A 22688-nucleotide genomic window follows, 5' to 3' on the forward strand; every position below is an offset into this window, starting at 1 on the left:
TTTTAATTATTTTTTTTGAGGATAAGAGATCCTTGATCTGCTCTGAACTCATGAAGGCACTACTGCTAAACGGAGTTAAATATGCACTAGATTTCTAGGAGAACTTTTTCTGTTTCCTGGTCACTTTGAATACGCACGTTGAGCAAGAGCTTGGACATGTGAGTTCTGGAGAATCTTGCTGTGAATGTGTTATGGTTCATTTGTGTAGGAGGACCAGCATGAAGTTTATGTCTGTTCCTAAAGCCTCAGTTCACCATGTGAAGTTTTTACTCATCCATCTTCATGAGCAGATGCAAACTCTGAATCTGCTAAAATGTTCCACAGGTTCAGAACATGGTGAGGCAGTTAAAGTTTTTAGAATAATTGAAAGGCATCTTATTTCATTTGGAGTAATTATCTGGCATATTGTAAATGATGATGCTGAAAGCAATAAGCTAAGAAAGAATATTCTAGTAAGTATTTTAATATTTTTCTAGCTGAATATCAGGCTCTGTGCAGCAGTGGAACTGGCATGACTGCAGGAGGAAATGGTAAGATCACCTAATGTAATTTAAGCTATAGCAGTTCTGGATAAAAGTGTTACCTTGATATCCTTGATTTGTTAGATGTGCTGGTGGGGATGATGGCAGGGAGGCTTACTCAAATGGCTGCTTGCAACACATTAGAATAATTTCGGATGAAATGAGGGGAGCATGCCATTTCACCAGTGTGCCCTCTGGTTTATGCCATGGAACATGTGTGAGTGCTATTATAAAAGAATGTCAAATTTGTGAGAAGTGTTGTTAGCTATATGACTTAGAAATCATACATGTAAGTCATATTTGCACATTTCAACTGAATTCATCCTGAAGAATAAAGCCATGTTGAACACTGAGCTGCCTTACATGTTTTCATCTGCCAAAAAGGCCAGGCTGACAGAGTTTGGTCAATTACAGAGAAGGAGCAAATGATTCCAATAAAAGCTTTGTAGTCATAGAACTGTGAAACTGCAAACTCTTCAGTCAGTCAATGGTCACTGGTACATTTGCTGGCAGTAGAGAGGGAAAAGCATTCAGAAGGAAAGGATGCTCATGCTTTGGAGAGTGATGACATCTGGAAATCCTATGAATCAGGATATACTGAGGGGTATTAGTACATGTGCATCTCTAAATGTAAGGCCCCAGGTTAATATCCCAATTTTTATCTACAATTGCAAGTTTTTAAATGTCTGTAGGCTAGAGGTGGTCTTAAATCAATGTGAAAGGGATGCTTCTTTTCTCAAGTGTGAATATTTAGGGGTGAATTCCCTAATCAGAACTACATGATTATAAATATGGAGCAGTCAATGTTAGTAATGTTGAAAATATATCTTTTTCTAATTTGGAGAATTAACCACCACAAACCCTCAACAAATGACTGATTTTTTTGGTCTTGTTTTTTTTACTTTTATGTAGATATCAATGAGTGCTTACTGGATACCGATCTCTGTCCAAATGGAAGGTGTGAGAATCTGCACGGAACATACAAATGTATTTGTAACCCTGGATATGAAGTGGATTCAACTGGGAAAAACTGCATTGGTATGAAATGTCCCATTTTTCATTTTGAAGTTTGAGGCTTGTTTTTATCCTCCTTCACCTTTTTTCTTCAGTGTTTCATCAGATATTTTGTCTGATATTTCTCAATGTTTCTGCTGAGTTCTTGTTTTAATTTCAGTGCTCTGCAATGCTCATAAAATCTTCCACTGCGGGGCTGTAAGGGACCATTGCCATCAGTGATTCAAATTACTGGCAACCAGGCGATAAACATCCAGCTCAGTTAAGTCCGCTGAACATGCACTCTGCAGTACCAATATTTCTCAAAATCAAAAGAAGCCAGATCCTGCCATTACAATGCACCACAGGAAGGATCTAGCATCACCATTGTGCTAGGTGCCTCCAAGAGCAGGGGTTTTAAGCAAAACTCCCAATTGATCATACGAAGATAAGCATCCCATATGCTACAGAAGGCTTATATGGTTTCTCCCAACTCTGACTTTGGGAAAACTCCCTTTCAACTTTCAGACAGGGCTATTGGTTTAACTGTGTTAAGTGCACTGGCCAGACACAGGAAAATTTATTGTCATTGGAAGCACCAGCAGAATCTCATGGCATGGTGTCTCTAGTTAGGGCTGATTTCCTTTGCTGTACAACTGAAAAAAATGTAAAGTCAAATCTTTCATTACAGAAAAGGTGAAATAAATTGTTCTTGCTCCTTAGAGGTGACCAGTGGAAGCACTGTGGCATGGGGTAGTAAGTAGCAGTCCAGTCTCTTCTCACTCTATCTGGGATATAAAGAAGACCCATCAGATGCCTGCAGACTCCTGTTACACGTCTTAATTCTAGCAATTCTCTTGATCCATTGCATGGTCCCATTGAAAGCCCATAACTTAAACTCCTTTAGATTCCTTTCTTCCACTCCTGCATTGGTGCATTGTTCCAGACCTCCTTTGCACAACTGATTAGACATTTCTTCTGGTTTCCTGTTAAAATTTATTTGTGACCATTTTATTTATCAGTTGATGTTGTAACTAACATTATCCTTTGACTTAGCACCATGTCCACAGTTATCCCCAAAGTATTTATAAAGAATCATCATATCCTTTCTCAAGCCTTGTTGGCTAAACTCTCCAAATCCACACTTTCAGTCTTTTCATAAAAGCAGAGGCTGCAGCCTTCTCTTGAACAGGACTGATCTGACCAGTATACAGTGTTCTGATGAGGTCTGACCAGTGCCTTGTGTAGTGTTGCCAGCAATTCTCCATTGCCCCTGGGAATATCCTGCCTAAATTGCTTCTAGAGCGCATTAGTCTTTTCTCAAGTGTTATACTTTGCAATCAAAGTCAATGTCTAATTGGGAGTTACATCCAGAGTTTTCTCTTCGCGATATCCTTCAACTGATGAGTTCTGGTTTATAGCATGTTATTGTTATTGGTCCCTAATTGCAAGGTTTGGAACATTGGTGATTGTATTTCATCTTATTTCTCTCATTCACATTGTCAAGATTAATTTAGTCTTGCATGATTCTCTGTATTTGTAATAACTTCCAGCTTGGTGTTGTCCACAGTTTTTGATCCTATTCATTTTTTATTTCTACATTGCAATGAATATTTTGTAGGGCCAGTCCCAAGACTGATCCCTGAAAGGCATTGCTAATATCCTCTCTCCATCATGATTACTCCCCTTTTTAATATCCCCTGCTATAACTTCTCCTTCAGCCAGCTCTGGAACCACCTTAAAGTTCTTAAATTCCTTCCCGTTATCTCCATCTTACAAAATAATTTTATTTGGGTTCTGTATTCTCTACTTAAACCTAAATAGCTTAAGTCATCTGTGTTATCCCAGTCTAAACTATCCACTATCTTATTTAAAAAAAAAAAAAAAAAAAAAGAATTGATCTATCTTTGATAAAAGTCATGCTGTAATTCATCCCTTTTTCCCACTTGTTTCTTTGACTTTAATTATCCATGACCCATTTCAGTGTCTGCCCATAGCTTATGGCATCCATTCTCTTCTCCCCATCCATCTGTGAGTTTTCCAGCTGCACCCCAGCCCACCCTGTTGCAGCCCACATCCATGCTCCATCACAGCTGTTTCCCATTCTTCCATAATATTCCACCTGGCCCTCTCTCAATTTTTCAGAACTCCTGTGAAGCTTCCCACACGGTCTGTTTTATGCTGCAAATCTCCCTGCTTTTTCTAGCACTTTTGCTGTTCCCAGCTGCTGTGCTGACCCTCTGAGTCTTCCCAACTTCTCTCAACACTTTCTGAGGCCTCTCTGACTGAGCCAATTGTTCCTGTCTGCTCTTGGGGTCTCTCCTGGTCTTCACCTGCCATTCATGGCCCATTTCCACCTTCTTGCAACTTCTCTCTAGTGACCACAGCTCTTCCAAAGATTTCCTAAGGGCTCTTGAAATTTAGTGCTAGCATTTCTAGTTAAATTTTTCATCTCTGAAGCAAGTGTAGACTTATATTGGCCTTGTTAACCGTAACATCTAAGACAGTTCAGAGTCAGCTTGGAAAAACTGGTGATTTAAAGACCAGGATGACCAGCAAACCTTTCCAAACCAATCCTCTCCTCATTTCTTTCATGACTATGGGGGCTGCTGTGGAGGGAATCAGAGGCTGCATAGACATATTCCACAATATAGGCAACATAAAACTGTGATTCCCAGCTTTATTTTGAACCATGGTGTGGCTGTCACATATTATGAATATGTATAGAAAGGAAGTACAATCTCTTATAAAAGCAAAGCAGCCTTACTAAAGAATAAAGCTCAGGAAAAAGTCAACAAAAATGTACAGAGAAGGTTTGTTCTGTTTTTTTGTGTTTTCTTTTTTGTTTGTTTGTTTGTTTTCATTTTTCCCTATTTAGAAAACAAAATTAAAATGATAATTTATTGCTAAGTAATATTTGTTTGGTTTGAATTCATATAACAATTAATGTTTCCATTATTTTTTCCATAACTCGTGTTTCCATGAGTTTTCATGAAGAAGGATGGTGCAGTAAGTGGGATCTTTAGTGTTAGTTTATTTGGAATAGTCATTTCCATTTGAAACCATTCTGAGCCTGTTGTCTACTAAAAGAATCTAGAAATCTTTTTATTATCTTTGTAAAACAGTGCAAGTCATGTGTGTGGGTATTCTCTCTCTCTCCCCTTTGTCTCCTCCTTCTCTCCACAGACACAAAATCTAATGAAATGCCGCTGCTGAGAGGGAGATTCTGTCCTGGCATCAATTCCAGAAATGTTTTCTTTCTTAAAAAGTTCTTGATTTTCATTACAGACATTGATGAATGTGCACTAAACATGCTGCTTTGTGACAATGGGCAATGCAGAAATACCCCTGGAAGTTTCACCTGCACCTGTCCAAAAGGATTTGTATACACTCCTGACCTAAAGACATGTGAAGGTAATTGGTAACACTCCATTTCATCCTGGTTTTATTCCTTTAGATTGTTCTCAGATTATGCCGGAAATACTTTGAACCTTGATGAGGACATAATGCGTAGAACTAATGTGTAGAACATAAAGAAATTATAGGGGGAAGTAGGGGAATAAGGAGAGACAAGGCCAGAATGAAAGCATCAGATAACCTCATGGAATGGCCTGTATTAGGTCTGTACTGGCACTTGCCTTATTGACTACTGCCAGTGGGCCCACACTGTGCTAAGGGTGAGAAAAACTTGAGAATAACTAAGTTTTATAAATCTGTTATCTTGTGTGGAGAACAGATGCAGATGGCTCCTGGTTTGAACCCTTTTTGAGCCACAGACAGGATGTGTATCAGATCATTTAAACAACACAGTCCATCACCACAAAGCAAGGCAATAGTTGGATATCACTGAAAAATAAGATGCTGCTTCCAAGTTCGGTTTTTTAATGTTCTAACATGTTAGTATGTCTTTAGGACACATGCATCATTAGACTATGGTGAAGAGTTTCATAATAGAAAAACAGAATATCAGGAAAACTGGTCATGAGGAAATCTTCTTCCATTTTTCCCTAAGCTGAAACAGGCCATATGTATTTTTGTTAACTCTTCCTGGTACTAACAGTAGTGTGTTTCTCTTCTAGATATTGATGAGTGTGAATCTAACCCCTGCGTTAATGGGGTGTGCAAAAACACACCTGGCTCTTTCGCTTGTGAATGTTCTCCTGAAAGTACTTTGGATACAACCAGAACCATCTGCATAGGTATTTATTCTTCTGAAGATTTTATGTTTGCTGGTTGAAAATGTCCAATGACATACAAATGTTGTACACCAAGTTTAGGAAATATTTAAAAATAACTTGTGTAGATAAATTTAGTGGAAACTGTTACAGAAACAGTGTCAAGAAACTGTTTTCACCATTACTGTGGGCACATAAAGCATGACCAGCACTTGGGAGCCTGGGGTGCTTCCATGTCAAATTTGAGAGAGAGATGAAATTTTTTGGTAACAAATACAGAAATGCTAAGACTTGCTTCTTCAGGACTATGCTCACCCACTTCATCCATCCTGCCAGAGGGGTGGACATGTTCTCATTGAGATCTGTTCTCTGGAAAGGCCAGTTTTCTATTTGAGATGGAGAATGAGTAAGTCGTGTACAGTCCAGACCAGCTCAAGAGTAGCCATGGACAATGCTGTGACTCAGATACTCTGTCGACTCGTAATTTCATCCCTTAGCTGTTCTGGAGGGACAGTAATTTATAGCTGTTGCCTAGTCAGTGAGGAAAACTGTGGAACTATAGCTCTGTCTGATCCTTAGCGATCTCCTGCCGCTCCCTATATGGAAAGATGAGATATCTGGGCTGGGGGTTCTAACAGATTAATGGAAGATCTAGAAAGGATTCATATCTACCCCGTACTTCTGCATGTGCCTCTAATCTCAGTCGTAATAAATACAATGACTTGTATTGATACAGATATTGAATTATGTTATTCCCTGTTAAGGTCAATAATCATAAACTAGGATTTGCAAGGGCTCTGTGCTGTGATGATTTCAGACTATAGTCCAGTATAGAGAAGGATAAATTACGAGTTTTTAAAATAAATTCAGGTCTGATGTGGTAAGTTATAACGAAAGGATTGTTATTCTTCATGGTTAAATTCCAGTGTGTTTGCAAATATATTAATGTATAATGCTGAACAATCTGCATGACAATACATTGGTGTTTTTTCCAAACAGAAACTGTTAAGGGTACCTGTTGGCAGAACATAGTAGACGGAAGATGTGAAATAAATATCAACGGAGCAACTCTGAAGTCACAGTGCTGTTCCTCACTAGGTGCTGCTTGGGGAAGCCCTTGTACACCATGTGAACGAGGTAACGCTGTTCATTTTCCTCAGGAACCTAGGATTTTTCCTGTTCTGGAGTTGGTCCAGATTATTGTCACAGAAGTTTGGGCACAGGCTAGCCAAATAATTTTACTTGTTCTATTATCAAGCACTCATTCCTTATTCAGTCTGAAAAAGAGAAGTCTTAATATTAGAGAGGTAGCATGTAGCTATAGAAGGTTCTAACTCTGGATTTTATAGTAAACATTTTACAAGTTTAAATTCTGAAGGGAAGGGACCACACCTACAGTCGTAACTTGCAGCATTACTTTGGTGTGGTTTGTCATGATTGGTGATCTAGAGTTCCTAATGATGTAGCAATAGATCCATGTTCCCCAGAGCTCCCAAGAAAATGTTTGCAACAAATGGATCTTTGATGTGGTAATGGAGGGCGGAAAGGGAGTAGCCCTTGTTACTATACTCTGTAGATTAACTGATGACCTAGAGACTCATACAGTTGATCAAGAAATGGATTGAGGTCTCTTCATATTTACTTGATAACTAGACTGAACTGTGGGATGAGCTGGGAACCCAGGACGAGCTGATGAATGCAGAAATGTGTGTGGGTTGTTATTTCTATATGCTGAAAGCTGCTAGTTTGCTCAAATATTTAGTTAAATTTATCCTGTATATCTTAGCAGAATTCATCCTCATCCATCCGTGGTAAATATGGCTGTAATGTGCTGTGGTCAAGTTAAATGAATTATTGATTTGAATGAAGCAGGAATCATATAACCACTTTTGGGTTAGCTAGCTAAGACACGTGGGAAGCAAAAGAGCATAATGGCTGACACTCTATGTAGTTTATGTAGTTGCCCCATCTTATCTCTGTATTATTTCAGAAAATACTGAGATACTGTCTAAGCACTCAGACTTCTCATAGCAATAAACTCTAGATAATATTTCACATGATCAATTTTATACAATAAGTTAATGGTGAGTTTTGGACTGTAGCGTTCTAAAAGTTCACTTTTGTTTGTTTTACAGACCCAATATGTCAAAAGGGATATTCAAGAATAAGAGGAACATTGTGTGAAGGTATTTATTGTTGCCTTAACATAAATCACAGCTTGAATAAAAAAATGCCAGTGTTTTGATTTAAGCGGTTAATTTAGCATAGAGGAACACTATGCCAAATTCTTACCTCGTGTAGTTCCATTGACTTCATTAGAGTTATGTCAGGGATGAATTTGGTTTCAGTTTGTTTAACATTCCTACATACTCACAGTTTATCTCAAAGTACACAGTTGCAAATGTAGTGTCTACCAGTATAAGAAGATGGTTCTTGCTCTTCAAATACTGTTAACTGAGTAACCTATTTGGGTAAAGTATGAATCTTATATATGTTATAAAACATGGCATTACTGAGACAGTGGTATGACAAGCCATTACTATGTTTTAGGAAAAGAATGTTTAAAGACTATATTTCACATGAAAGTGTTTTGGTTTCTTTTTCTTAACGTTGGATGTCTTCCATGCAACATTTTATGAAATCAGACATGTTCCAAAGCATAGTTTCATTGTCTTATTGGGGGGGGGGAGGCATTGGGACACAGTTAAACTTTGATTAAAGAAAAGGTTGAAGACTTTATAAATGTTTAGCTTTTTGCTTTCTATGTGATGACTCTATACTATTCTGTGAGAATTGAAAGTCCCACCCTATTTCATCTTCATTTGAATTGATTTGAAGCACTGGCAAAGTACTGCATATTTCCATAATATGCAGAAGCTCAGAGAGTCTCAAACTGCTGTGGGTCATCCTGACTGACAACATCTGACATGACACGGCAGTTAAAATATTTTTTAAAAATTGCTCCCATATGTAGCTTCCATAAAGAAACGTTGTTTTTTCCCTTAACAAAAAATAAAATGAAAAATAAAACAAACAAAAAAGAGGAACACCCTCACACATATTTTTTGCTTTCCAAATGATGACTGAATACCTTGGCACGTCTGTGCTGCAGACCCACTGTACATAACTTATCTGACCTCAGCAACACTTTCTGGAGTGTGTAAGTAAAAGAAAAGGAAAAAAAAAAAGTGGCCCCACCTATCTCTCTTCACAAGGAAAGTCTTAGAACATTTTCAACATTGCTGGGATGGAAAGTTTATCCTTCCAAGATGTAGACATAACTGTTTTCAGCATTTCCTTTACCAGCATTTCAGATTACATCCATTACATGCTTTAATCTTCTCATTTCAGTGGGACCTGGATAGCCCCAGATTTTTCAGAGTAGTTTCCCTTGCTTTTAACATACTGAAGCCTTATTTGGGTTTCAACAAATGTAAGCATTTTTCAAGATGGGAAGATCTCTAGGAAATTTACTGGCAAGAGACAGGACAAGGGAGTAAGTTTGGTTCCCAAACGGTGATACTCAGTTCTCCCATACGCAGCCCATGCAAAATGAGTAATGGACCTTGTGCAAGGAAATAAGCAAGCTAAATTGGCAGTGTTCCGCTAGTTTACGGGTGAGCCCTGGAGTTGTCAGCTGGAATATAGCTCACAGGCCGTGAACTGTGTTTCAGTGGTTTCTAATAGCCCACTGGCTTTTCTTCCTGCTTTCCAGTCAGTATGGGCCTTTTATTTATAATAGCTGTTCAAGGGCAGAGGCCACTGTGTCCTCCCCATGTTCGTCCTCCACCCTGCTCCATGCAGTCTGAGAGGTGCAGAGTCTGTTCATACCAGGAGTTTTGTCTGGAGGCCTAGCGAGTCCAGCCTACCCACTTCTTGATTACTCTATACATGAGTGTTCAGCTATAGATTATCAGAGTCGTTCTTTGCTCATTTCTTGTTCTTATCCTCTCCTGTCTTACATATTGTCATGCTTCATCGTGTGCCATGTTTAGTGCTGGAGGCCTTTGCCTAAAGGCAGTTGTGAACCATATGCTTTTCACAAAGGACACTGGTGGGAGGACCCCACAGTTAGATTACTAAATATTTATTTATGCTCAGGCCAAGCTAACAGTGATGATCAAATTATCCTTACACAAAAGTGCTAAATTTGCCACTTAAACATAGAAATATAATCTTTACTTAATGAAGTTAAGATCTGTGTGTTTATTTTAACCTATATAAAGTTACTAATTGCTGACAAGGTCAGAGGGCTGGATTTCAAACAGTGTTGTAGTTTCCAGACATGCAGAGGTGTGCCTGATAAGACACAAATATTAAAAATACAAAGATTTTAAAAAACATTAGAAAAATACAGCATAACTTAATCTCATTGGAATAATGCATAATCTCATTATGCACTTACCTTTGTCTTTGCCCATTTGCTTCAAAAATCTGGCCCACGATGAGTATGAAAATTTATATAATTTTTAAACGTCCCTCCTTTCTTTTTTTGTTACATTTTAGTTTGTTTTCAGTATATGTAGGAACGGCAAATAGCAATGCATTATTTCTAATCATCAACAGTTTTCTGTAATTAATTGATTCTGGCTGACTTGCATAGGAAATCCCAAATATTTGGAATTTTGTCAGGCCATGTAAACTGCTGTGGTTTTGTATTTTATCCTAAAAAACAAACTTTAGAACGTTCTTTTTTTTCTGATTTGTTCATGTTTAGTATGCTAGTGATTACTTTTATTCACATTTTGTTTGGAAATAGATGTAAATGAATGTGAGGTGTTTCCTGGAGTCTGTACAAATGGGCAATGTGTCAATACCTTGGGATCGTTTGTTTGCCAGTGCCCCAGTGGAATGACTTTAGATGCTTCTGGACGGACATGTCTTGGTAGGTATTAATTGCATTTACAGGTCTACTAAGGAAGGGCAAATCTATGTGGTGAGCAATGTTTGCACTGCGTGTTTTCTTAGAACTAAAGGAAATTATTTTTGTCCACATAAGTAATTTTCAAATTTAAATCAGTCAGGGACATGGACTTAGTTCAGCTGCAATATGAACATATTCCAATGGTAGTAGCTAAAGCCCATCACCATCTGCTAGCTGGTGAAGAGCATTGATAATAGTTCTAGATTGTTCATCTGACAAATCCCTACAGATCATCTGTGCTCTTCGCACTCTCCATCAGCAGCCCCAGTGAAATCACCAAGGTTGGAAGCAAGGGGGGACCATTGTGGGCCAGGACTCAGGCATCTGAGGAGGGACGGGGTGTTCCTAGCCGCACAATACACCTTAATGGAGGGTGCAGCAGAATGGCAAAGTTTTGTATGCTGTCCATCCAAAGCACCTTTGTCCCTTTCTGACAGTAAATGCCTAAGATTGGTCTCAGAACAAGGGATAGCTTGTAGTAATTAAAAGGCCTTAGGTAGGTATGGTAAGCTGGGATGCTTAAAATCCTCTTCTGATCCAAAATTTACTTCAGGTGTTGAGCACCATTTTTCAGAATGGTGCTTTAAACTTACTTCAATTCTTAATTTCTGAGTTCAGCATTAGTATTTTGCTGTTAGAAATTATGCATTGTGCTTGGTACGCTCCTCTGAGTCCACAAAAACATGGAGCAAACTGTCTTGTGAAGGAATTCTGGAAAAGCATTCCTTTGTGGTGAACTAAATTTTCTTTCTCTCTCAACATACTGTTCAATTGCCCAACAGACATTCGCTTGGAGAGTTGCTACCTGCAGCATGAAGATGAGCAGTGCACCTCACAAATACCAGGCCGACACCGAATGGATGCTTGCTGCTGTTCAGTGGGGGCAGCGTGGGGCTTTGAGTGTGAGGAGTGCCCTCTGAAGGGATCACCTGAATTTGAAGCTCTTTGTCCAAGAGGATCTGGGTTCTCTACAAAGATAGAAATAACTGGGAAGCCTTTCTCTAAAGGTATGTGATCTGTTTGTGGTTCATTGCCAGCAGATCCTGCTGGCTCTTCCTTTTACTGTTTCCTCAGACAGCTCCTGTGGTCTTGAAGATTTCACTGGTGGTCAGGCACTTCACTCACCTTAAGCCATATTTGAAAATCCAATTAGACTTCATGGAAATTAAGGCCAGAATAAAACACAAGATAATTCAGTCTGTGTCACAGGCCATGAAATACCATACAATACTGCAGCCTCAAAACACTAAATTTGTGTCTCAGTAGAGAGGTTAAATTGTGCCTGACTTTTCCTCCTGTGTTGCATCCAATGGCACTTTTGGCTGATGGAATAGCTTTGAAAACCTGGCATCTCATGGTACAAGAACTGGAACAAACTTAGCAGTCAGCTTTGGATGTGTTGAAAGACCAATCCTTCTTAGCTGTGCAGGGTGCAATAACTTTAAATCTACTGTGGAGCAAGCAAGGGAGGGTGAATAATTTTGCGAGTTTCTTGTGGAGCTATTTGGAGAAGTAGAGGAAAAGTGTTTTCCAGGGTGATAGCTCAAATCAGCAGAGTTTAATTTACTGTAAACTAAGTCTTGTCATGACTGTTGTTGGTAAACTTGCAGCATTAAATGGGAATCATACAGTGACACCCTAGCATCATGTGCTGACAGCCATCTTTCCAGGGTTACCGATGAGGTTAAGCTGGACAATGTCAGAAGCACAAATGGATGTGAACATGTTTATAAAGCAAGCCAGTTACCCAAAAACTAAACATTCTGAAGTCTGAAAGGAGGGGAAACTATATATCAATGACAATTGCTGCTGTTAGTTTCAGCCTTAGTTTTATAAACAGTTACTAAGCCATTAATTATCCATAAAGAAAAGTGACATGTGCTTTTATTTATGCTTGTTATGTTTTCTGTGACTCATGGAAGTCACATTTTTTTCTCAGAAACCAGAAGACAGAGTGGTTCTTTTGGAAGCTCCCTGTGCCCTTATAGGTTTGATCCTCTGTCCACTGAAATCTTACTGTTGACTTCAGTGAGCTACAGATCAGATCCTGCAGGACAAAGGAGAGACTAATACCATTTTATGGCAGAAAGTGCTCTTGACTGCCAGGAGCACTGGACTGCCAAGAGGACTGGAACTGCCCGGTGCAGAGTGTCTACATTGTTGGTTAGGTGGAAGTCAGTATCAGTTCATGTAGTGTGGTCTACAATTTTCCCCAAAGGAGGGGTCATTATCACAAGGAAGGACGAGCTCTAAAGTCGACATTGTTCTTTTGTGCGCTGTTTTTTATGAAGTGAAAACATCATATGTCCTTACTGTTTCATTTTTAGATATCAATGAATGTAAAATGGTTCCCAGTCTTTGTACCCATGGAAAATGCAGAAATACCATTGGCAGCTTTAAGTGTAGATGTGACAGTGGATTTGCCCTTGATTCTGAAGAGAGGAATTGCACAGGTAAACTGCATGGATGTCTCTCCCATAATTTTGATTTGAAAAGGAAAAGCTGAACTCCTGGAAAATACTGTGTGTTTTGTGTTACAGATATTGATGAATGCCGCATCTCTCCCGATCTTTGTGGCCAAGGCATCTGTGTCAATACTCCTGGAGACTTCGAATGTGAATGTTTTGAAGGCTATGAAAGTGGATTTATGATGATGAAAAACTGCATGGGTATGTTTTTTATAGACCAGAGATGTGCTAATATGCTATGCATGGTGTTTGTTTGGGTTTTTTTTAAGGTTTGATTGCACATGGGTTTAGGTCCCTCTTATTTCATGAGTCTTATTAAAGCTCACTTTAACTTGATTTCCACCCCAGATGTGAATTGCTGTTTCTGCAGGATGCCGAAGCATAAATGAGCAAGGGTCAGGATTTTAGGATGTTAAATTTATCCTTGTAATCCCCATTTTGCTAAGTGGAACGCCATCCTGAACTTTGAAGTTAGAGTAGTTTAAAATTTAAAAGAAGCCTTTTTTGAATTTATTTTTTTAGCTGCACTGTGGTGTAGGGGATGACTAGCTGTAGGAAAGGCTGCAGAGCTGATCCAGGCAGACAGAGCTGTGATGGCTACCAGACTGAGGGGAGGGATGGCCTGCCGCTGTGGCAGTGCTGGCCCCTGCAGTGATGTGCCTTCCCTTCTCCCCACAGACATCGATGAGTGTCAGCGCAATCCCCTTCTTTGCCGAGGCGGCACCTGCATCAACACAGAGGGAAGTTTTCGGTGTGATTGTCCTCCAGGCCATCAGATATCACCAAATATCTCTGCATGTATAGGTGAGACATGCAGGCAAAATCAATATTGTGCACAGCTTTTTATACTGCTCTTGTGCTGCACGTGCATTTACAATGTTTGCTTTAGTATCATTTTCATTCAGACCTAAAATGTGTTCCTCGTTTTCTTTTGCAACAGACATAAATGAATGTGACCTAAGCACCAGCCTGTGCCGAAATGGGCATTGTGTCAACCTGATTGGAAAGTATCAGTGTGCTTGCAACCCTGGATATCAGTCCACACCTGACAAGTTGTACTGTGTTGGTAAGGTCAAAATCCACACGGGATCTCTAGTGAATAAGGGAAAATAAAACACAAGTAATTGTTTCATTTTTAGTAGTTGTATAAAGACATTTTTAACTGTGATTGAAAAATCTAGTACAGTCTGTCAAAGTAGTATGCAAAAAACCCTAAAATGTGCACATCCATTGCTTGCGAGGAATGAATGAAGTTACAGCAATGCTAAAATTAATTTTCAGCTTATTTTTCTAGCTTACAGCTTATTTTCTCTAGTAAATCAATCATGTTGCGTAAAATAGCATACTATTTTAAATGGCCTAGGACTTCAGACTTTGATCGTTAAAAGGGAGTACCTTGTTAAATCCCAGGTTCTATATTTTATTAAAAATCAGCTTTCCTGACAGACTGTAAAGTAGAATTGTGGTTCAATTTCATTTTTCCTAATTTGGTCCGCAGTTGTCTCAAATACAGGGCCTTCCCAGTAACTGTTTCCTTAAAGCCACATTTTGTAAATGACATTTAGCTTGTCATGCATTGTGCACTCTTTTATATGCATACATTTTATTGTGCCACAGAAATACATGAAAAATCCACTGGCTTTAATTCTGCCTAGCAGAGAATTTTTTCTCTTGACCCTTACAAAAACTTTGTTGCCTTGGTGATACTGTGGTAACCCAACAGTGGTATTTTTATATGTAGAAAGACAATTGCAGAGGTATTTATATATGCAGTCAGATAATATCTCTGCCTCCCTGGTTTGCCTGACATCCATCCCAATGCCTGTGCAAACACCTGAATGTTCAAGGAGTGTGTAGATATCAAGTATAGATTCTGGATTGATGCTGTTCTGGAAAGCTGACTCGAAGTGTATCCTTGAAATGTGCTTTAAAGTAAAAGGTACTGTGGGTTTTAACGTTAATTTTCTCCTTTTTAGATATTGATGAGTGCAGTATAATGAATGGTGGCTGTGAGAACTTCTGTACAAACTCAGAGGGCAGCTATGAATGTAGCTGTAAACAAGGCTTTGCACTCATGCCAGACCACAGGACGTGTACTGGTAAGGGAGATTTTGGGAATGTTTCTGCTGGGAGGGTTTATTTCAATAGTTTAAAAATGGAGCTTCTTTTTAGAGATTAAAGCTATTGTAGCAAATGTACTATAATAACAAAAAGTAATTAATGCATGGAAATTAGTATCAGAAATTGGACAAGTACAGACTGAATTGCTTTGAAGGGAATCGATTCTTCATAATTTCAGGAAGTGTACAAGTTGATTCTGAGTTTGGTAACAAAAAGCTAATCTTTTCAGTAGGAGTGAAATTTTCTCCCTTAAGGTATTACGTTAGATGCAAATACAAAATGTGTTGAAGTCGATGGAAAGAATCATCATAAACATAATCCAAAATGCTCTGCATGTGTACTGTATGGTCATATTGGAGAGAGAATGCTAGAAAAGGAGCTGGTTGCCCTGTTCGGTCATTGTTTGGTATCTGCTCTTAAGCAAGGAAGAAAATTCCTGGTTTTAATTCTTTGTTTAGTCAAATGCAAGTATGCTGCATTACTTCAAAATTGAATGACTTTCAGACAAACTGAAATCTGAATAGTATGAGTCTGTCATAGGAAGCAGCTCTCTTGCACTCTGAACAGGGTTTGCGAGAAAATTTTCAGAGTTCTGTAATGGCTGAATAGGTGTTCTCCTTTGGGAGGCTGGGAGTCATAATCCCAGTGAGTGAATTGTCCAGTAAGTGAATTGTATTCAATGATTTCCACATAGGTTACTGGAAAGATAATTCTATCCTGCCCTTCTCTTACTTCTTGCTGCATGACCACTGGCCCACTGAGGCATGTGAATATTTGCCAGCTGTTTGCCAGTTCCATCCAAGAGCTCCTTGAAGAGCATGAGAAATACAACAGGGTTAATCCCTTGGAATAGAATTGCCTTTATAGTTGAAAAAATGGAGAATTTTTTATACTGGATTAATAGAGAGAGCTCACATTTAGAATTTGTAAATATTTGTAGACCTCTGACCAGGGTCTCAATCACCCTGAGGCCACTCACTACCATTCCAAAGGATAAAAGAGCCTTAAAGCATAGTTAAATGCAGTTTGCACCCCCGTTGTAGTTTACACTATCAGAAAGATGTAAAGTAGCCAATCTTCAGCAAGCATCGGACCCTTGTTCAAAAAAAGGAATCGACTAGAAAAAGTGCAAATTTGACTGACCCTGAAATTAAGTATTTCAAAACCTAAAATATCTAGATTAGAAATAGTTTGCTTTAGGTCAAGTTTCTAGAAAAGGCAAGTTCATACAAAAACTTGCCCAAACATTCGTGTTTGGGGCACTTTTTCAATGTAAAAATAAAACCAGTTGATGAAAATTGTCCCTCAGCCAAAATCTAAACCCAAGTGACAGGATTAGAGGGACATGACAGGTAAGGGAAGTGGCAGGGGGAGCAGGGGTCTCTGAGCCACTTTTCTGTTTTCATCTTCTTGGCTTGACTGGGGACCGAATGACCCAAGTGTATACTTCGACAGTCTTAGGGATCTCAAGTCTACTGGCTAGAAACAGTTCTGTGCTTTACTCCTGCTTGCCCTTAGCCCCCCAAAGACATCTTTACACCCAAAACCAAAGCAGATCATTTAGAGCACCATTCTGTATATTAAACTAAAAACTTTGGAATAGAAAACTTAGCATCTTTGCCTTCTCAAAATTAAAAAGGGAGGAGGCAATTGCCTTTCCTGCAGGGAAGGGATTTTTTTGTCCACATGTTAACTTGACTGTAAACTTGTCCATAGAAGTTTGTAGGCAGATCTTACCTCGGTGAAGAATAAAAAAGCATCTGATACTAGTTGTGAATTTTTCCATATTTATATACAGCCTTGACTCTGAAAAACAGAATTTCATTCATAGGCCAGCCATTTTTATACTCTCCTCTGAGAAAGACCTGAATGTAATAGTGAACACATAAGAAGATTTAAATAGCAGAAACACCAGACACCTTTGGATGTCAAGTCAAACTCCGCCTAAGAAAATATCTAGAGATATCGCTTGAAGCGATATTAATTACATATATAAATATCTGGTAAATATCTAAAATCCACATGCTGAAATTTTGCCTCTGCCCAAACTGAGTGAAAAACAAGAAAAAAAATATTTTGTGACTTTTTTACTCATTGCACTGAATATCTGGTTTTACTGTGCTAGATGTTTGTGCATGGTACAAGGTTTAGTAGCAAAGTGACCTGACTATGTGAAACACCTATTTTACATTTTCAGTTTGTTCTCTGTGTGAACATGTCTTTTATCTTTAACATCACACAAAGCTGGAAGCCATTACAGAGTATATTTCTTGATAATTGAGCTGGTAAGAATGCTGTTCAGTTCAGTAGTAGGTCATGTTTGAATTGGTGAGGTTATGCATAAATAATCAGCTCAATTAGGAGAAACAACAGGTTCTTTGTCAGCTGATTTTCCCCCAACTGTGAAATCAGTACAGTGACAGGTTAGTAAATAAAGTTCTTTATTTCTTTCATTATTATCCCCATTTCTAGAGCTTAATTTTGCATGTTAATTCAAATTCCATTCCAAATTAACATTTCCAGGCTAATGTCCATGCCAACATTATTTGCTTGTTAAGATGAACAGGGACTGGTCAGCCTTCTTCCTTGCAGAAGTTGTGTATCCACACAAGCCCTAGCTGCTAGAAATACAGAAGAATAATGAACATAATATTTTAAGTTAAAGTGAGTTCATTTTCTGCAGCTGCATAATTACTGCAATCCACAATAGACTGGTCTGATAATGAGTTACACCCTTTCTCTTGGAGGGGGTTCCTGAATCTTGTCCTTTTTGTGCTGATTTTTTTCCCATGGTATCACTAGGCAGAGTTTCTGATTTTTGCTCTTGCTGGTCTATGTTGGTGCTGACACAGGGAGATTCTAGGGATTTTTACAAGGAACATTAATATAACCAGAGGGACTCTGAAAGATTCCAGACCTTAGGATGGCTGCATTAATACAAAAAAGCGTCTGCTTCTGCAGCTTGGTCCCAATCAGTGATGGTCGATTTTATTAATTGAGAAAATAATTTGTATGCTAGACGATGTAACTATATGGCTGGCCTGGCCAGTCAGCTGAAATGCTAAAAAAACCCTTAAGACCTCGTAGTGAAATAAATGTATGCACTGTAATTATTCCCATCATGAGTTTGACTCTGTGTTTCCAGTTTGTCAGCACCCTTGAGACCTGTAGAGGTATTCTGCATGCACGATGGCTTTTTTAAGCTCTGTAAAGTCCGATATTTTTGTCACTGAATTTGACTTCAGAGCTCCCATTGACCTCAACAATGATGGATTGTATCCAAGAATCTCCAACTGTATGTGGCCATGTGGTGTGACAAAGGTTCTGTATTTTTTTTTCTCTCAGTGACTTTTCTACCTACAAAGTTAGTTCCTGTTCCTGTTGGAGTCAAAGGAGAATGTTTGCCACTGACTTTAGCTGGAGATAAGGAGCTTACTCATCAGGACAAATGTGCAATGTACCGTTCAGTTATTTGCAAGGATTCAATCACATTTATCAGAGCATTAAAATGTTAGTTGCATTGCATAAAGATAGCATATTTTAATCTGATTTTTCCCTGTAGACATTGATGAATGTGAAGACAATCCTAACATCTGTGATGGAGGCCAGTGTACAAACATCCCAGGAGAATACAGGTGTCTTTGCTATGATGGATTCATGGCATCTGAAGACATGAAGACTTGCATAGGTAAGTGAAAGTACATTACTTTCCAATCTGCATTAACTAGGGAAGAATTATTTATTAAGGCACTATTTCCAAGGAGGCAGACAATGATATTTAAAGAGTATTGGTCTTATGCCCTAATTTTGGCCACCTGACCATAGGACCAGCCCCATTACCCAAGCTATGTTTATCAAATGCAGATGTCATCTCTGGATATCCCTGTAGATTGGGATGCAAACATGATGATCTATAGTGTTGTGTCTTTGGGTCCTCTTCCAGTGAGGATTTTACGCAGCTCAGATGAAAGAGTGCTTGCAGAATGGAAGTGCTGGTGGATGGTGACTTGGAAAATTTCTAGCAAGATAAATCACCAGTGCTGATTTAAACTTCTCTCTAAGACAAAACTATGTTCAAGTGCTGTACCTTGGTAGAAGAAAGTCATGAAACAGTGTATCTCCAAAACCAAATTTTCACATTTAAATTAAAAATCTGGAGCATATTTGAGGAGAAATGTTTGTACAAAACTAGATAATGTATGCATGCAGATATAAATGTATATGCACACACATACGTATACATAGAAAGCATCAATAAAGAGTTGTCATTCTTTGCATAATATGCTGAATCTTAGTCTCTATTTTTAAGGAAAGTTCTAATTAAAGGTATGTTAATACACATATGGCAGTATAGCAGTGTTAAACCAGACCTGGAAATGTTTGCTAAGTAAGGAATAACTAACCTAAGCAATTTTGTCTTTGTATACGTAGACCCATTTTTGTCCTAAAACGTCATATCTCAAGAGATTTTGCCACTTATTTTTGAAGAATTCTATTTAATAAATCTTAATTCATGGGTTTTTTAGATGTTAATGAGTGTGATCTGCATCCAAACATCTGTCTGAGTGGAACCTGTGAGAATACAAAAGGTTCATTTATCTGCCATTGTGATATGGGATATTCAGGCAAGAAAGGCACAACTGGTTGCACAGGTATGTTTTAAGGTTATGATTAACTTTTAGTTAAACTCATGAGTCTGCACACCCTTTTGTCTAGTGTTCAAAACCTCCTCTCACTGTGCTTCTTTTCACTTATTTGTGCTCTTACCCAAGTTTGCTGAGCTTGTGTTCTGCTGAATGTCAGTGGTGCAGCATTCAGCCTGATGCTGCTTAAGCTGAAACGAGTGACAGAGTGTCCACTGGGAACAAAATTGGGCTTGTTACTGCATTGTTGTTGGTCTAAGAGAACAGAAAATGCCACTGCCTGTAACTTGACAGACTACCGAGGACCTCAGTGCATTTGAGAAGTTAATTGTATACTACACATGCAAATAACAAGTATCTGTTCCAAGCATTATTTTGGCAAACACGGGTGGCTTGAAATATGTGCTAAAATGTATTTTCAGGTTTTGCAAAGTGGTAACAATACAGCTACTTAACTACATTGTATCAGCAGAATCAGAATTTGCATTATTTCCTGTATTGTCAACGAACAGAAATGAGATTGAAGCATACAGGGTCCAAGGGCATGATATGAATAATCCTAGAGCTGGTGTCTCAAGCCAAGGTGTTGAGAGTCTTAGGCTTTGCCCAAATATGAGTGCAAACATATGTTTAATATAATTTTTAATGTAGGCTTAGGGTAAACACATTTCTGGCAATCTTTTCGAGACTTATTCTTAGCCTGCCTTTATTGTACAGAGTTAATAATATACTTCTGTAAGTGCCCCAAATATATGAAGCTGTTTTTTTACAGCTCTCATAGAACAATCTGAGAGCTGGAGTTGTACTTTGCATATTGGACCATGGATGAATAGTTGTGCATTAGTAACAGCTGCCTTTGACTTACATATGAACTGACTTAAATCCAAGAAATCCCTAATTGTACCCTGTAGACCAACATTTCAATGTTCTTTGTTTCTGTGCTAAATTATATGAAGATCTTTAATACTGTAGACCTGAAAACCCTCATGCTGATCAGTTACACATGGCGCAGCTATCACTCTCAGCATAATGAGTGATGGTCAGGAGCAGTCAGGGAAGATGAAGCAACTAGTAGAAGCAGAAGACAGAGAAAGGTCATGGAGGCAGGAGAAGAATCTGAGGTATGGCTTCTGGGGAAGAGCCTGGAAGTAGCCACCATTTTGGCAGCATGTGATGCAGGGTAGTGGCAAATGTCCCAAGCAATCCTTTTTTGTTAACAGAGAGGCAGGGAAATCCCTCCCTCCTGGTGCCGGCCAAGCCTAGCCTCTGGATGGACACTGTCTGTTGTGTGGTGTTTCCCATGGCCTCACACGTCTTTATTTTTCCCTCAGCCCATCCTCTGCTGCTTTTGGCTATATGCTGATGCTCCAGGGAGGATGGCACTTACCAGAAAAAAACCACCAGGACACCTTAATTGCAACAGATGCTGTAGGGGCTCAGTAATTTGAAAGAGGCTGGTGGTCTAAGACAAAAAGGTGAAGTATCAGTTATGCTGATACAGCTGAGATGAGGCCATCTTAAAATAAATAAAATAACCAAAATCTTTTGGATTTAAATAAGAAAAGGGAAGAAGCGGAGCAGGAACTTTCTAGGTTCCTTTCCGGCTGAAGAAACGTGGATACAGGTCCCATTGTGACTACAGTGTGCAGATTCTCACCTTGTGGTTTTTAAAGAGTCTGATTTACTTGCGGAGACCTTTGAATTCCCCACCTCATGTTTGCATAGCATTAGAGCAGAGCTGAAGTTCCCAGGCTCAGGTACCAGAGACCATGAGAGCATCCTTCAAGTCTTCTTCTGGAGGGACCTTGCCAACAGCACCTTGACACAAGGATTCAATTCTTGTCTTACAGACAGATCAAAATCATCCACAGTTTTTAGGAGCTCCTGTGGAAAAAAAATTACAAAAATGTGTACAACACTTTGAATGGGTGGTTCTCTGTTTCATGAGAACAACTAAATAACGTCCTCTGGGTTCCATTACAGTTTTGTCTAAATATTTCAGCTCCCTTGCCATTACTGATTGTTTCCATTTTAACAAATAAACATGGTTTTTTCCCCAATCATTTAACAGTATTCAGAATCCACCCACTGACTTACATTCCCATCCCACACAGATGTTAGTTCCCCGCTCCTTGGTTCTCAGTAAGAATGTGGAGAGTTTAGTAACAAAAATAGAATTTTAAAAAATTATGTGAAAATATACATTTTAGATGCAGGTGTCTTAGGCAAACTGCTACAAATGGTTTAATTTCCATTCACAAGGCAAACTGTGGCAAGACTGACTTAGAGCAGTTCATTGTAGATTTTTCTAGGCAGGCAATGGTACGTAGCCACTAGAGGAAAGATTGCAAGTATTTCCCCTATCCCAGTTCCAGACTGCCCAGTTTTATGACAAATATCTTGTCTCTGCTTTTTTCTGTCAATAAAGTATACATGTACTTGTGCAGAGATGAAATCCTGTATTGGCACTTGTATTTGTATTTTGTGATTCATCACCACTCTGGAGTATTGCCTGTAAATTTGCAATATTTCACTGTTGATGTAGAGCCTTAGATTTACTTGCTCTGGTATTTCAGAGAGGAACAAATTCTTCTCTGACTCTTGCCCATCCATCTTTGCCAGTTACAGCTGTGTGTGCGGACCTCCTGTTTGCTCCTGGTGGAGCTGTGCTAGCACAGGCTTAGGGTGCTCTTCACAAAGTTAAACTGAATGAGGTGAACTTGGTGACAGAAGTTGCCAGAGGTGGTCATCAGATCAAAAAAAGATGTGCTTTAAAAATCAGCTGGGTTTCTCCACAGCAGGCTCAAGGAGTTGAAGGACTGAGACCAGGCTCTGACTCTGCG

The 22688-nt window shown here is 39.0% G+C and overlaps 1 protein-coding gene across 2 annotated transcripts in view; it reads left to right on the forward strand.

Moving 5' to 3' along the window:
• Positions 1-22688, forward strand: part of FBN1 (fibrillin 1) — a gene marked incomplete at its 3' end in the record, with an annotated part of 155799 nt that overhangs the window by 87990 nt on the left and 45121 nt on the right. For both annotated transcript variants that reach the window (XM_082005259.1, XM_082005260.1), the window contains exons 17-31: positions 477-530; positions 1434-1559; positions 4803-4928; positions 5594-5713; positions 6689-6826; positions 7825-7875; positions 10449-10574; positions 11396-11620; positions 12941-13066; positions 13154-13282; positions 13760-13885; positions 14022-14147; positions 15058-15180; positions 18765-18890; positions 19729-19854. In XM_082005259.1, coding sequence (XP_081861385.1) covers positions 477-530; positions 1434-1559; positions 4803-4928; positions 5594-5713; positions 6689-6826; positions 7825-7875; positions 10449-10574; positions 11396-11620; positions 12941-13066; positions 13154-13282; positions 13760-13885; positions 14022-14147; positions 15058-15180; positions 18765-18890; positions 19729-19854 — 1848 coding nt within the window. The remainder of the gene's footprint in view (positions 1-476; positions 531-1433; positions 1560-4802; positions 4929-5593; positions 5714-6688; positions 6827-7824; positions 7876-10448; positions 10575-11395; positions 11621-12940; positions 13067-13153; positions 13283-13759; positions 13886-14021; positions 14148-15057; positions 15181-18764; positions 18891-19728; positions 19855-22688) is intronic.

The sequence above is a fragment of the Phaethon aethereus genome (genome assembly GCF_964289735.1).
Source record: "Phaethon aethereus genome assembly, chromosome: 12".
Lineage (NCBI taxonomy): Eukaryota > Metazoa > Chordata > Aves > Phaethontiformes > Phaethontidae > Phaethon > Phaethon aethereus.